This window comes from Borostomias antarcticus (genome assembly GCF_949987555.1).
Source record: "Borostomias antarcticus genome assembly, chromosome: 23".
Taxonomy (NCBI): Eukaryota; Metazoa; Chordata; class Actinopteri; order Stomiiformes; family Stomiidae; genus Borostomias; species Borostomias antarcticus.
The window spans coordinates 4,446,557-4,462,125 of record NC_140256.1 but is presented as its reverse complement, the minus strand read 5'-3'; the positions used below and the strand labels follow the sequence as shown (position 1 = coordinate 4,462,125).

The 15,569-nt window shown below is 47.2% G+C and overlaps 2 protein-coding genes across 2 annotated transcripts; one reads left to right on the top strand and one right to left on the bottom strand.

Moving 5' to 3' along the window:
• Nucleotides 1-1,333: 1,333 nt before the first annotated feature.
• On the top strand, nucleotides 1,334-10,201 carry myo1ha (myosin IHa; the record flags this gene model as incomplete). The annotated part of the gene is made up of 31 exons (XM_084457193.1): nucleotides 1,334-1,462; nucleotides 1,551-1,666; nucleotides 1,829-2,027; nucleotides 2,138-2,218; nucleotides 2,294-2,473; nucleotides 2,578-2,676; nucleotides 2,843-2,956; nucleotides 3,049-3,120; nucleotides 3,275-3,394; nucleotides 3,515-3,582; nucleotides 3,679-3,784; nucleotides 4,147-4,227; nucleotides 4,344-4,435; nucleotides 4,777-4,871; nucleotides 5,005-5,051; nucleotides 5,303-5,383; nucleotides 5,924-6,029; nucleotides 6,190-6,307; nucleotides 6,464-6,577; nucleotides 6,682-6,758; nucleotides 6,837-6,905; nucleotides 7,025-7,109; nucleotides 7,681-7,843; nucleotides 7,941-8,024; nucleotides 8,394-8,487; nucleotides 8,595-8,650; nucleotides 9,344-9,479; nucleotides 9,573-9,643; nucleotides 9,757-9,854; nucleotides 9,954-10,053; nucleotides 10,175-10,201. Exons 1-31 carry the CDS (start codon nucleotides 1,340-1,342, stop codon nucleotides 10,199-10,201), a joined length of 3,072 nt encoding a protein of 1,023 aa, XP_084313319.1. The 5' UTR covers nucleotides 1,334-1,339.
• Nucleotides 10,202-10,784: 583 nt separating this feature from the next.
• Nucleotides 10,785-15,350, bottom strand: kctd10 (potassium channel tetramerization domain containing 10). The gene is made up of 7 exons (XM_084457200.1): nucleotides 15,096-15,350; nucleotides 14,086-14,299; nucleotides 13,827-13,996; nucleotides 13,414-13,500; nucleotides 13,257-13,309; nucleotides 12,943-13,138; nucleotides 10,785-11,885 (listed from the first exon to the last, which is right to left on the bottom strand). The coding sequence occupies exons 1-7, from the start codon at nucleotides 15,096-15,098 to the stop codon at nucleotides 11,667-11,669; spliced, it is 942 nt and encodes a 313-aa protein (XP_084313326.1). The 5' UTR covers nucleotides 15,099-15,350; the 3' UTR covers nucleotides 10,785-11,666.
• Nucleotides 15,351-15,569: the final 219 nt, after the last annotated feature.

Here is a 15,569-nt window from a genome sequence, read left to right as displayed (position 1 = left end):
ACAAAAACACTCGGCCTTTCTCAGAAGAAACGGGGGCTATGGACTGGGAGGAGGGTGTTGGGGGGTGGTGTGTGTCGGCCGGGGGGGGGAGGGGGGGGTCTTTGTGTCAATTAGATCCAATGGATTATCTTTTTAGATGTTTTTACAGAGAGAAGTTGAGAATCAAAGGACTTCTGCCTTCCAAAGGGGAAAAAAACACAAAACCAACAAAAGCTGTGAGAACCTTTGGTCGAAGTGTTGGTGTTGAGAATGCAAAACAGATCGGTGGAATTTCTCCCACTACGCTTCTCAAACGCGTAGGGCTGTGTTGGCCGCCCCCTTTCCCGTTTGCCCGGGGTGGTGGTGTGTTGGGTTGGGGTGTGAGCTCTGGTGGACTACGGGCTTCTGGCCAACAGCCCCATGTGCTGCATGGCGGTCAATAGCTCCTGTCTGTTCCTCCGGGCTTTCCTCTCCGGGCCCTGCTTCAAAGGCCTCTGAGACCCTCAGACCTCCTCTGTCTACAGAACCAAGAACTCTGCTTGTGCTTTTTCTTCTCAGCTCTCTGTGACTTAACTTAAAATCCTCTTATTGATCCACCTACTCTTGTTTGAATGTTAGATTTTAATAGATTTGAATACATGCAAATGTGATACTTGAACGATGTTGCGTTAATTGAGTGCAGAGGCTAAATCTACAGTATGGATAAATTCACCTAAATAAGGTGAAAACACATGAATTCACATGTTCCTGCTAAAACATTTTTCCAGGAGCTTGCTTGATCATTTCTTTGAGAGAGGTCAGGGAAGAATTTAGTGAAGAATTTATATTGGCTCAAATGGGTGAACTGTTTTTTTTGCTTCCCTCTGGAAAATTAGGGGTATGATCACTATGTACCCCTCCTCCCCCCCTTTCTCTCTATAAAGCACATAGTGTTGCCTCTGTGTGTGAAATGCGCTATATAAATAAAGTTTGATTTGATTTGATTTATGAATTCAAGTCAGAGATAACAGAACACTGACTACTGTATACCGTGCAAGTACTGAATGACCTTACTAGCAATATAATTACTTACAAATGAAACTACTGAAGAATGTGTGAAATTAAACTGAGCAGTGAACAGTGATGCATAATACAATATGTGTTCATGCACAGTTCATGCACGTTTTAACATTGTTTTTATTGTTGCTGCTTGTTTTGTAATCTCGGCTACATTGAAAATGAGGGCCTGCCCCTTAATTGTATTCCTGACAAACTAAATAAAGGTTATGACAGCTCTTGAGATGGGCCGTATAGTCACGGTGCTTTGTTGCTCTGCCTCTGTGGTTGTGTGCAGGGCCGCAAGGCAAAGGGCCAGCTGGACATGGAGGGGGCTCTGATAGCCCGGGACCGCGTGGGCATCCAGGACTTTGTCCTGCTGGAAGAGACCAGCGAGACCGCCTTCCTGGAGAACCTGAAGAAACGCTTCAGCCGTGACCTCATCTATGTATGTCTAAGTGGTCTCTCTCTCTCTATACAGTATATATATATATATATCTTGAATCACCAAACTTTGAGTTTTTCCTCTCTTGTAGACCTATATAGGCACGCTGCTGGTGTCTGTGAACCCCTATAAAGAGCTGGGTATCTACAACAAAAAGCAGATGGACATTTACATGGGCGTCAACTTCTTTGAGCTTCCGCCACACATGTGAGTCTCTCAGGTGAAAGGCAGCGCGTGTACGTGTGTATGAACACCTGCCCGCATGTTCAAGTCCTTTGATCATCACTAATCCATTAGATTAGAGGACTAATCCAAACGCAACGCTGCACACCTGAGAAGGTCTCTCCTGTTACGCGTATCTCTCCGCAGCTACGCTCTGGCAGACAACGCCTACCACACCATGCTGACTGAGATCAACAACCACTTCATCCTCATCTCCGGCGAGAGCGGCGCCGGGAAGACGGAGGCGTCGAAGAAGATCCTGCAGTACTACGCGGTCAGCTGCCCCAGCACCTCGCTGCTGGACAGCGTCAGGGACAAGATGCTGGGGTCCAACCCTGTGCTGGAGGTGTGCCTGCTTCTCCATCACACACACGCACGCACGCACGCACACACACACACCTTGGTTTGATATGCCTCCGTACCCCCCCCTTCCTTCCCCCCCCCCCCCCTCCGCAGGCTTTCGGCAACGCCAAAACGCTCAAGAATGACAACTCCAGCCGCTTTGGGAAGTACATGGACATCCAGTTTGACACCCAGGTATGTATCGATATCACGGGGTGCCCTGTGTCTTTACTGGCCCGGCTCTAATGAGTACCGCCCAACCCGACCCAGGGGGACGCAGTGGGGGGCCACATCCTGAGCTACCTGCTGGAGAAGTCCAGGGTGGTCCACCAGAACCACGGGGAGAGGAACTTTCACATCTTCTACCAGCTGGTGGAGGGAGGAGAGGACGACCTGCTGCGCCGGCTGGGCCTGGAGAGGGACTCCCAGCACTACCACTACCTGGTGCAAGTATGGTCACGGCACCACTGTAACCTGCCCGACGGGGTCGGTCTGATATGGACGGTTCCAGCGTGGGGGCCGCTCTGTAAATCTCTGTTCCGTGTCTTTAACAGGGGGAGTGTGCCAACGTGTCCACGATCAACGACAAGAACGACTGGAAGACGGTCAGGAACGCTTTGCAGGTCATTGGCTTTGATCAGGATAACATACAGGTGAGGTGCAGTTACGTGTTTTTTTAAAACAGTATTGATACAGCTTTGACACAACCTACTTCATTGAAACCGTGCTACACTTAATGATATTGATAAATTGTAAAAGCTGGACCGGTTTTCTCTCTCTCTGTGTGTGTGTGTGTGAGTGTGCGGTCACTCTCTGCAGAACCTGTTTGAGATCATCGCAAGCGTCCTCCACTTAGGGAACGTCCGGTGTGAGACTGACAGTAGAGGCTGTGTTAACTTCAACAACAACGCGGAGCTACGCTGGATATCAACAGTGAGCCACGCCTCTCTTCGTAGGTCAGATAACCTCTCCACAGCGGCGGGATTTCTACTAACTATCAACTCATGTGTGTCTCGCACCCGTAGCTGCTGGGAGTCAATGTCCAGGTACTCCAGGAGGGACTGACCTACAGGAAGATTGAAGCCAAATCAGATGAGGTGAGGCCCACTGCATATGTCTTATATTTGAATCTTTTTAATGTCCTGTCCTTAATGTCCTCTCTTTTTTATGTCCTATCCTGTCCTATTCATGGATTTTTCCATGTACAGTAGTCTATTTGACACTGTTTGTTTCTTGACGTCCACCAACCAGGTGCTGAGCCCCTTCACAGAGGACCACGCCATCTATGCCAGAGACGCCCTGGCTAAAGCCATCTACGGACGCACCTTCACCTGGCTGGTCAACAGGATCAACGAGTCCATGGAGAATAAGGTGAGGATGTACAATATCTTACAGTATGTGACATAGACTAGCCAAGTTGAGATGTGAGTAATAATAACATGTAATGTACAGCCAATCTATGACCATCGATTCTGCGTATCTCCTCACCAGGATTCAACAAGAAAGACGGTCATAGGGCTGCTAGACATATACGGCTTCGAGGTTTTCTACGTTAACAGGTGTGTAACCTTGTCCCGCTCCAACAAAGTCGTTTGAACTAGATGCGATCTGGTGGATTCAGTTGAAGAGTTGCTACTCTGTCTTTCACACGCCAGCTTTGAGCAGTTTTGTATCAACTACTGCAACGAGAAGCTGCAGCAGCTCTTCATCCAGCTGACCCTGAAGTCAGAGCAGGAGGAATACGAGGCGGAGGGCATTGAGGTGAATCCCATCACCAGGTGACATAACAGTCACCCGATAGCCTAGTCAGACTCAACGCATATTACATTACATTACATTACATTACATTACATTACATTACATTAGTCATTTAGCTGACGCTTTTACCCAAAGTGACTAACAATAATTGCATATAACGTAAGAAAGGTCAGTGTACTACTACTTGCGAGAACTCACAAGTGCATCTCCTATCTCAAACAAGTGACTAAGAGTATAATGTAGTGTATATCACGGTGTTATTCAATATTGTAGTGATTTTAGTTTTCATTCAGCAATGCTATTCGTTTGGGATGAGTGTGGGGTTAGTAGCCATCTGTATTTGTATTATTTTTTTTAAACCCCAGTGGGAACCAGTGCAGTTTTTCAACAACAAGATCATCTGTGACCTCGTGGAGGAGAAACACAGAGGCATCATCTCAATGCTGGTAATCACTAGCTACTGTAGGCATTCAGGCCAAGCTCTCACATTATTAACAGTACGTTGTTCTTGGGAGTAATACCAAGAGAACCGAGTATAGTGATAGAACGTCTGGTTCCTCAGGATGAAGAGTGTCTAAGACCAGGAGACGCCACAGACCTCACCTTCCTGGAGAGACTGGAGGAGAGGATGGGAAGCCACCCTCACTTTGTCACGTGAGTACGCCTACCTAGTATAATAGTATGGTACCTTCCCACCCCACAGTCCTGTTCACATGGTCACTACACAACTACACATCACATCTCTGTTCTAGCTTTGTCCGTTTGGTCAACTACGAGTCAGCAGCCACTTTAGTTAACAATACCCCTCTCAATACAACAGAGTAATTCAAACCTGATCACGGAGCACCTCCCCTTATCACTTAAGTCCAAATCCCTTAACATCGCGCTGACGGACGACGCGCCGTCACCCCCTGTGAGTCGACAGAATAGGAGGCTTAGCCCCTGTCCCTAATGCCTCTCACTCGTCGCCGGTCTCTCTGTCCCAATGACCGCAGGCACAAGCTGGCTGACAAGAAGACACGTAGGACTCTGGAGAGGGGAGACTTCCGTCTCCTGCACTACGCCGGGGAGGTCACCTACTGCGTTGTTGGTAAGAGAAACCGCCATGTTTGGGCCCTTACAGAGGCACAGCTTTGCTCCCCAGTGCTCATGTCACTCTACATGTCTCTCGCCCCCCTCACACTAAGAATCTCTCAGGTGTTCTGTTTTTTTCCCTCTCACAGGGTTTCTGGACAAAAACAATGACCTGTTGTATAGAAACCTCAGAGACGTAAGTCAGCCTGGAACGTTCTAAGAGGGCATTATGGGAGTCAAGCGTGGGGTCAGGGGAAGGGACTCTTTGCAGTTGGCCCCTTAATAATTTACTCTCCTGTAGACTTATTGTAAATAATACAGGAGGCAAAAGCAGTAAATTTACCCAGTGAGTCTTGAGTATCTACCAACTTCATGGTGTGTGTGTGGGTGTGTGTGTGTGTGTGTGTGTGTGTGTGTGTGTGTGTGTGTGTGCGTGTGTGTGTGTAGGTGATATGTCAGTCTAAAAATGCCATAGTCAGAGAGTGCTTCTCCAGCAAGGACCCAGGCAGCCGGAGGCGACCAGAAACGGTGAGAACTGACCGAGCCTGACCCCTCCCACCCCACACCCCCCCCTCCCTCCCTCTCTCCCTCCCTCCCTCTCTCCCTCCCCTCCTCTCTCCCTCCACCCCCCCCTCTCTCCCTCCCTCCCTCTCTCCCTCCACCCCCCCCTCTCTCCCTCCCTCACTCCCTCCCTCTCTCCCTCTCTCCCTCTCTCCCTCCCTCTCTCTCACCCCCTCCCTCCCTCCCTCTTTCCCTCCCTCTCTCCCTCCCTCCTTCTCTCCCTCCCTCCCTCCCTCCCTCCCTCCCTGCCTCCCTCCCTCTCTCCCAGACACACGTCATTTAACTGAACGAAGTGACAGCTCTGCATTAACGCAGACACACAATTCACATTGTTGCTTTATTTACTGTGTTATTTACTGTGTCCCGTTGAATCGACATCTATGTATAGTGATGTTTACCTGTCGGTGGCAGGCCTGTTTGTTTGCCATGTGCGTTTGACAGATTGACCGTTGGCTAAACTCGTAAGGACTATAGGAGCAGTCTGACCATTAATCTGCTTGTCTGTAGGTGGCCACCCAGTTTAAGAGCAGCCTTGTGAGGCTGACAGAGATCCTCATGGCTAAGGACGCCTGGTACATTCGCTGCCTCAAGGCTAACGAATCCAAGAAGCCAGGTAAGATTTCCTGAGGGGACAGTATCAGAACCAGCTTGTGGACTCTTCAAACAGTGGGACAATTAATTAATAATTCACCCTCTTCTACACACACACACACACACACACACACACACACACACACACACACACACACACACACACACACACACACACACAGGACAGTTCGATGACGTGCTGGTTAGACACCAAGTGAAGTACCTGGGGCTGATGGAACACCTTAGGGTCAGGCGAGCGGGCTTCGCGTACCGACGACGACATGAGGTCTTCCTGCAGAGGTACCAGAGCCAGCCCCGTTCATCTCACTTCTTAAATAGAGTTCGCTGACTCCAGGAAGTTAAGAGTGAAGAGTGGAACTTCCCAAAGCAGTGAAGATTCCCCCATAGCACTGGAGAGCTGTCCGTGAGAATGAGGTGGTGTGTGATGTTCCACAGGTACAAGCCCCTGTGTCCAGCCACCTGGCCACACTGGTTGGGAGCTCCAGAGGACGGGGTGGAGGTTCTGGTCCAACACCTGGGATACATGCCCGATGAGTACAAGATGGGCCGGTGAGACAGTCGTCTTCCCTGGATCGCTCCTCAAGCTTCCGTATTCAGACGGTTCTTTTTAACCGTTCTTCTTCTTCTTCTTCTTCTTCTCCCTTTTGCTGCAGAACAAAAATCTTTATTCGGCATCCCAGGACACTTTTTGCCACTGAGGACGCTTTTGAGAAATGTAAACATGATTTGGGTGAGTACTAGACAGCTGATAGAAATTAAAATGCTGTAGTTTTATGCGGATTTCCAAAATCATACGCTGATGTTCCAGCCTCGCGAATCCAGGCGAAGTACAAGGGATACAAGGCGAAGGGAGAGTTCAGAAAACAGAAAGAAGCTGGTGAGCGAGTTTGTGTATTTTTGTTTGGACATTATCTTTTGAGCAATGGAGCATAATGCGTGCTGTATATTTTGTGAGTTAAAGGTTCTGTCCTATATGTTGTGTATTCTGTTCCATAGCGACTAAAATTGAGACCTGCTGGAGAGGTGTGCAGGCCAGGAAGGAGAGGGACAGAAGAGCTTGGGCCGTCAAGGTCATTAAGAAGTAAGAGATGTGACCCATCCTTAGACACTAGCGCAGAACCACTCACCATTCTACAAAGACATATGACCGAACGGGCCTACCGGGCCCAGGCCCAGGGGCCCAAGAGCTCAGGGGGCCATTTCTTGTCGCTTAGTCATTCATGTCAATAACAAGAAGAAGAAGAAACTATAATGTTACTTTTTAAATGAGTGTTCATCTGTAGTAGGCCTTCTTTAGAGGGGCTGAGTACTCCATGCAATATGGGCCCTTCAACTGTTTTGGGCCCATAGTTGAGAAATCCAAAAAGCAAGTCCGCCCCACTAGGTCCCTCGAGTCAAAACCGAGCTGGTAAAGCTGCTTTTATTGTGAGATTTCTCTAATTATCTTCAAATTGGATTTGGATGCCGTCTCATTGGGCAAATTCAAAAAGGCGATAAATGAAATGGGTGGGGGGGGGGGGCCCTTTACATGTCTGTGCCCAGGGGCCCATCATGTAGTGGTCACCCCATAGTGGAGGCCAACATTTAGCGGTTATCCCACTGTACGTCACCATAGGAAATAAGTGACCGAGCTTGACCGTTTGTATCTGTAGGTTTATCAAAGGATACATGACCAGGGGGGAAGCCAAGACCACAGACAACTCAGAATACCTGGCGTTCGTCAGACAGAGCTACCTGAACAGACTGAGAGACCAACTGCCCAAAACGGTCCTGGATAAAACCACCTGGCTAACCCCTTCCCCCGTAATGAAGGAGGTACCTGACCTTTCTATCCCGCTGAATGTAAAAGCGTGTCGTGTCGGACTCTCTGTGAGCCGTCGCTGACCCTTGACCCTTGCTCCGTTCTTCGCAGTCGTCGGAGATTCTGCGTCAGCTGCACACGCGCCTCTTGGTGAGGAAGTACGTTCGGGGGATCACGCCCCAGCAGAAGGCACAGGTATCCACATTATTCGCTTAACAATAACACAAGCAGCTTTTCAGAGTGACGTCATAAAGTTCATGGGTAACACTTTACAATAAGGGTACATTAATAAGCATTAGTTAATACATTATTAAGCATTAAGTAACAGTTAACTAATGTCTCTATTAACCATTTACTAATGTTATTTATGTTAACTAAGGTTACCTCACCTAACCCTAACCTTAACTAACGTATTAATTAACATTAGTAACCTAACCTAACCCTCAATAAGCATTAGTTAACAGTTAACTAATGTTTTTTGTGACCTTTATTGTAAAGTGTGACCAGTTCATGGATACAGTGATATTACTAATGTCGTTGTGATTTAATTTCCCATCATCTCAGCTTCAACTGAAGGGGATCACCAGCGTCATCTTCAAGGGCAAAAAGGACAGCTACCCAGCCAGTGTAGCTCAACCCTTCCTGGACACCAGGATCAGTCAGTAGAGCAGCAGATACTTGTGCCTAGTGGTCTAGATGTTGTTGCTTAAGTTCTCTTGTTTGTTAGGATGAAATTAAACCATTTCAACCATGTTCTGTCTCCAGGTGAACAGGACATCAATATGAAAGTCCTACAGATGATTCGCAATGAACGCATCAAGGTAATTAAGGGGATCTAAATAATCTCTTTATAAACCCGAAGGATTTAAGGATCTTTATTTGTCATATAATATATGAGATACGTACAAGATACCTGTCCTCTGATCAACGATAAGCCACATACACAAAAGTCTCTGCGTCCCTCTCTCCCTCTTTCTCTCTCTTTCCCTCTCTCTCTCTTTCTCTCTCTCTCTCTTTCCCTCTCTCCTTCTTTCTCTCTTTCCCTCTCTCCCTCTTTCTCTCTCTCTTTCCCTCTCTCTCTCTCTCTCTTTCCCTCTCTCCTTCTTTCTCTATTTCCCTCTCTCCCTCTTTCTCTCTTTTTCCCTCTCTCTCTCTCTTTCTCTCTCCCTTTCCCTCTCTCCATCTTTCTCTCTCTCTTTCCCTCTCTCCCTTTCTCTCTCTCTTTCCCTCTCTCTCTTTCCCTCTTTCTCTCTCTTTCCCTCTCTCCTTCTTTCTCTCTCTCTTTCCTCTCTCCCTTTCTCTCTCTTTCCCTCTCTCCCTTTCTCTCTCTCTTTCTCTCTCTCTTTCCCTCTCTCCCTCTTTCTCTCTCTCTTTCCCTCTCTCCCTTTCTCTCTCTTTCTCTCGCCCTCTTTCTCTCTCTTTCCCTCTTTCTTTCCCTCTCTCCCTCTTTTTTTCTCTCTCCCTCTTTCTCTCTCTCTCTCTTTCTCTCTCTCTCTCCCTCTCTCCCCCTGCAGTACAGCGTCCCGGTGGTGAAGTACGACAGGAACGGGTTCAAGCCCCGCCCTCGGCAGCTCCTCCTCACCCAGGCTGCAGCCTATGTGGTGGACAACGCCAACATCAAACAGAGAGTACCGTACACTTCCCTAAAAGGTGACCGATGCCCGATGCCGCAGGTTGGGTGGATCTGATGTACTTCAGCGTTCCAGGGTGCACTGACCAGTGTGAATGCTTATTTGTTTGCAGGTGTGTCGGTCAGTACATTGAGTGATGGAATCATTATCTTCCATATTACATGTGAGGATGTCAAACAGAAGGCAAGGCAACGATCTTGATCCAAATAAACACACGGGAGCTTTCATTGTTGGTGTGTCTCTGTAATCTTTAACTTCACGCTATCCGTTGTATGATACCGTGTTCTACTCTTCAGGGTGACCTGGTCATGCAGTGTGACTACTTGTTTGAACTGTTGACCAAACTCAGCGTGGTAGCTAACAAGCAGAGCGCCATCAAGGTGGTTCAGGGCAGGTGGGTAGAGGCTGGGATTAAACAATAACTTTGGAAGAAGCTGTCAAGTTTCTAGAGTGGCCAGGCAAACTTTTTATACCATACAATGTTGTTTTTCAGCATCAAGTTTGAAATCCAGGCAGGGAAAGAGAGCGCTGTGGACTTCAGCACTGGCCAGGAGCCCATGGTGTACAGGGCCAAGAATGGACACCTCATGGTGGTGAGTGACAACCCAGAGCGCTACGAATATAAGCTTACAAGACTTCCAACGGTTTCCAGATTCCATGCTTTGCGTATGACAGGTTTGTTCAGTAAAGCGCTCTTTTGTCACTGTACTGTAGGTGTCCACTCGCGCCAGGACACGGTGACCAGTGTAGAGTCCAGGCAGAGACACCCAATCAAGCCCTGCATATTTCATCAACCTAAAAGACACCCCTCAGGGGGGGGGACATGCTCACGACGGACGCATCGGCGTCTTTGAACTGCGGGGAACATCTGATTTATCCTTCTCCTGGTCTTGGACAGTCTTCAGTTCATATCGCTGACGTCTGCCAGCTCATGATCAGTCCACTTCCAATCAAGATGACTTGAAGGCTGGACATTGAAGGTGGACATTTTACATAATGATCCAATACTGGAGAAAGAGCATGTGTATGATTGGTTCACATTCCAACTGCTTACAATAAGTACTGTAGTTGATATTTGAGTTTTGTATTGTGAATAAGGGCAGAAACTAGAAGCCTGACTAGCTGCCAGCTTTGGTGATATCAAGATGTACTCATCTTCAACATACCGTATTTTATAATGAAAGATGATCAGGATGCTCCTGCAACAAATAATATATTTGTAGCCATATGTATCATAATTTTGTACTTACAAAGACAATACAAATCTGAGAAATAAAATGACAACTGCATAAGTATGTAAATATTTTATTTGCGGTATTTACAGTATATGTAAAATAGTTCATGTGCATATTTGTAGAAACAGCTCTTTCTACAAGTATTGTGTTTGTTAAAAGAGACATTTTTAATTCTAGCGTGTGACATACGGTGCATTCCTTAATGAATGCTTTAAAGACGGACAGGTCTAATTTCTCTGCCTGTTAATAGCTTGTAGGAAACAGACCTCTCTTCCCATGGAGGGGGTCTCTGGTTTCAGGCATTCGTTCCAGCGTTGGGCTACATCATTCAATCACCCTGGTACACTCAACACCTCTGTCCACAGCTCAGGTTCTCCCCTTTTAAACGATCATTTACATCAAATGAAGAATGAAAGGCTGAAAACCTGCAGCCTGCAACTTTGGGAGAGAACACTGTCTGATACAACACTGCCCCCTAGTAGAGAGTTCCCGAACTGCGCCTGGTTCACTGCCACCAAGTGCATCAACACTAATTAATAAATCAATATGTCGTACAGCAAACCAAACACATTCAAAACTAAACCCAAAACCAGCATCATGACCACGAGTCTTTCACATACTCCACACTAAACACGCAGAACAGCGGCCCGACACTAGGGGGCGAACACAGAAGAACAAAACATTTTCTTCAGAACACTAGAACAGAGCCGATAGCCGACGACAGGATATGACTTCACCACTTCAGACTAGGCGATCTCCTCTCAGCAGAGCCCTCCTGGAGGACGCTGGTGAGACCGGAGGGGAAGTGGGAGAGAGGTGAACGGTGTTATAAGGCACAGGCGTGTTCCAGAGACAGCCTGGGGGCGGGAATCCTGGACCGTTTTGCAGTGTGTGTGTGTGTGTGTGTGTGTGTGTGTGTGTGTGTGTGTGTGTGTGTGTGGAGGGGTGATATTTGTTGACGGGGGGGCGGGTCACTGGTGATGGTGTGTGCGGTCGTCCGGCCGTTTGACGTGGATCCTGCGAACCCTGTCGATGCGGTCTCGCTCGTCGTCCTCGTCCAGGTGGTGGGAGCGCCCTGCGGCGCCCCCTGTGGCCTCCAGCAGGGCGTTGTCGGGGCCGCGCCCATCCTGCGACTCGTACAGGAGGATGTTGAGGGTCTCCTCGTAGATGCGTGCCTCGGGGAACTCCACCTGAGGAAGAGGAGGAGGAAGAGGAGGTAAGTGGAGACAAAATTAGATTTCTGAGGACATTGTGTATCTTTGCAGAAGACGAGACAAAACTGAACTAGGAAAAGACTGCTTTTAGTTATGGTGCTCCTAGAGCATGGAATAGGTTTCAGGAGACTTTTTAATTGGTCGCCTTAGTCACTTTGGACATTTTCCCTTCCAAAGGTCCTCCAAATAGCACCCCATGGTCCTGAGAGAGGCCCCCTGCCTTCCTGGAGTCCAGCTCCTTCCCACTCTGTCACCAGCTGTCCCTATCCAGCCAAGCCTACCCCTTTTTTACTCTTGGCTCTCTGCTTTCTGTCTCCCCACCTCTGCTTTGTGGGTACACCTCGTTTACTCCACATTCTCTATGCTTATTCTGCTTTCTTATATGATTCACTAAAATATCATACTACAGGGATAGCTAACACATAATGGCCTACCATACAGTATAGGCAGCATCTCTGTAACTATTTATACACTCTACTGATAGTCATGTCTCTCCTATGAAGTATTTAGCCAATGCTTATTGCTCTGTAAATGTTCTTAGCCAATAGACAAACATTTTCCAGGAGCTTGCTCGATCATCTTGTTGAGAGATCAGGGAAGAATTTTTACAGATCACTTTTCTGGCCCCTTGGTGATTTTTTTTTTTGCTTCCCTCTGGAATATGTAGGGGGGGACCTATGCCCCCCCCCCCCCTTCATCTCTGTGAAGTGCATTGTGTTGCCTCTGTGTATGAAATGCGCTATACAAATAAAGTTTGATTTGATAAAAAATATGATTCACGAATATGGGATCAAGGTCTGTGTATGTGTTGGATAATATTGTCATTGTATTTAAATGTGTCAAATGTATGATTGTGATTTTATATTGTTTTATGCTGTGCAACCAGGACACCACTGTAAATGAGACCTTGGTCTCAATGGGCTCCCCTGACTAAATAAAGATAAAATCTAAAAATAAAATAAATCCATCACAGCACTGACATCGAATCACAATATTCCACATCATAACCTCCCAGGTCTCACAAACTCATTACCTTGGTTTGTTTCTTCTCAGTGGCGTAGACGATGGAGGTGCAGCACACCTCGGCGATCTTGCGGCCCTGTCCGTAAAACGACCAGCAGCAGATCTCATCCCCGATCACATCCTTGATGAAGAGCACGCGGCCGTTGAACCTCAGCGACAGCTTGTCAAACAGCTCGATGTTCTTCAGCATGTTGTCATCAGAATTACTAGGCAGAGAATGCACAGAACGTAAGGTCAGTTGACCGTTCAGGCCATTAAACTGATATACAAGCCTTTAATTGTCTCTTCCAGTCACTTGTCTATCAGATATCGGGAAACTCTCACCTGGTGTATGAGTATTTATTGTTGCTTCTGTTGTACAGGAGTTTGACAGTGGGCTGTGGGGACACAATGGGAGTTATGGGTCCATATGGGACAGCACACATGAACATACAAATACAGTCACTGATACCACTCTATAGGACGTGAATTGGAGGGTTACCTTATTAGAAGTAGCGATGAGTCTCTGCTCCTCCTTAGACGATGTCACCAGGGGCACTTTGCAGAACGGCTCATAGGCGTCTTTGTTCTAGAACACAGAAATGTAAACATGAGCGATACATTCGGGTGTATCGAAGGGAAGAATTTTTACAGCTCACTTTTCTGGCCCCCGGGTGAAACTGTTTTTTAGCTTCCCTCTGGAATATGTAGGGGTGGGGCCTATGCCCATCCTGCCATTGCTCTCTGTAAAGCGCATTGTGTTGCCTCTGTGTATGAAATGCGCTATACAAATAAAGTTTGATTTGAAGGATCAACAAGAGCGTGCTAGGAGAGAAGAGCCAGATCCTGGACTTGGGGTGGTCAGACTGCAGGTGGGGTGGTGGGGTGGTCAGACTGCAGGTGAGTGTACCGTACCTGCAGCGCAGCCTGACACTCGTCAGCCAGGCCCTGGACCAGGTAGTACTTGGCCTCAGCCAGCAGCTCCTCCGTCTCCCTCCGGTTGTCCGGCAGAGGGACCGCCCCGTCTCTCAGGTAGTTCAGAATGGTCCCAAAGTGTTTCCCGCAGCGGTCAATCAGAATCCAGCCTGGACGTGGACAACAAAGGGTATTCGTGATTGGACCGCTACCAAGATCCCCCTCCCATATGGCTACACATGGGTGTGACAGAGCCTACCTTCGCTGTCTGTGAGGACCTCCATCCTGCCACTGAACATGGCCTTGAGCATGGTATCCTGCTTGGTCAGTGTCTGCATGGTGGTGTAATACAGAGCTCCGCCCACGTTCAGCTTCACATACTTGGAGCTGGGGCTGGAGCCTTTGAATGAAGTGGTCCGGGTCGTAGCTGCTGGCACTGCCGAGCTCACCACACTCTCTCCTGACATCTCTTCCTGTGACAGCACATGACGTAATCAAAATGTTAGGGCATGGACAGATACAAACTAGATAATGCTCTTAGTCACTTGTTTGAAAATGAGATGCACTTGTGGGTGCAATATTCAAGATTTCAACATTCAAGATCCGTTTTATTGGGCATGTATATGGTTCATAAGTACTAGGAATTTGACTAGGGTAATGGCATACGCTGTTGCAGGCGATAGGACAGGGTGCAAGACAGGACAGTGCAAAGACATTGATAGTGCAAAACAAAAGATACAGTGCAAATACAAAATACGGTGCAAACTAAATATAGTGATATACAAAATATGATAAACTAAATATATATACTTCTTGCAAGCAGTAGTACCCTGACTGCCTACATTAAATGCAATTATTGTAAGTCGCTTTGGTTAAATGTGTCTGCTAAATGACTGTAATGTAATGTAACGTAATACAAACAGACACAGAGGACGACCAATCAGATACATCAAGAAAGCATGTCACTTCCTGGTGAATGAAACTTCAGTTCAGTTCAGATCAAGTGCAAGAAAAGGAATAATGGAAAATGGGGAGCCAAGGTATACAAAAGAACCCTGCAGCTGATGATGATGATGATGGCAGATCAAAGGGAGTGATTAGCAAGCTATGTTTGGTAGCTAGCTAGCTAGCACTAGCCTGCTAACCATCCTGACAGCACACAAGTACATCAACACATTTCTCACAGACATCACCACCATACATATTTTCTTTTTCAAAACAAATGTCATAACGTGCTGTCAGATCATGCCATTATTAATTCATATTTACCATAGAACCCCCAACAGCCTTCGGAATGAGTTATCCCCAGTAAGGAACAGGGAGGTGTAGATGGACTGACTGGCTCAACTAGCAAACGAGCCACTTCCGGATTAACACTTCGCACTTAGAATGACGTCAATAGTTCGCTAGCTTCTCTTGTGCGTCTGGAATATTCTGTCTCTTGTGCACGATACCTGTCTGATGCTGAATAAATTAATGATGAAGTTTACACATTCGCAAGAAGTCCACCCTAGCTATTAATTCTCCAAGATTAATTGATAATTCTGACTCTTACGTTATCCATTTCCCTGCTGAAAGGAGTAACAGATATTCGTCCCCACTACCATTTCACATGACCAGTAGGAACTGTTCCTCACACATTCCGGTTGCAGTTTACTGTTACTTTAATTAAATCCGAGACCCAGACCAGTTCAGTAATTTGTCTATGTCGTACACAACACAAAAATTACAATTTCAGACAAT

Excerpts from the sequence above, each read along its gene's own strand:
- kctd10 (XM_084457200.1), bottom strand. Across the intron at positions 13,139-13,256 it reads AATAAATACTCATACACCAG|TAATTCTGATGACAACATGC; the intron begins GTGAGAGTTTCC and ends TTCTCTGCCTAG. Across the intron at positions 11,886-12,942 it reads CTGAGAAGAAACAAACCAAG|GTGGAGTTCCCCGAGGCACG; the intron begins GTAATGAGTTTG and ends CCTCTTCCTCAG.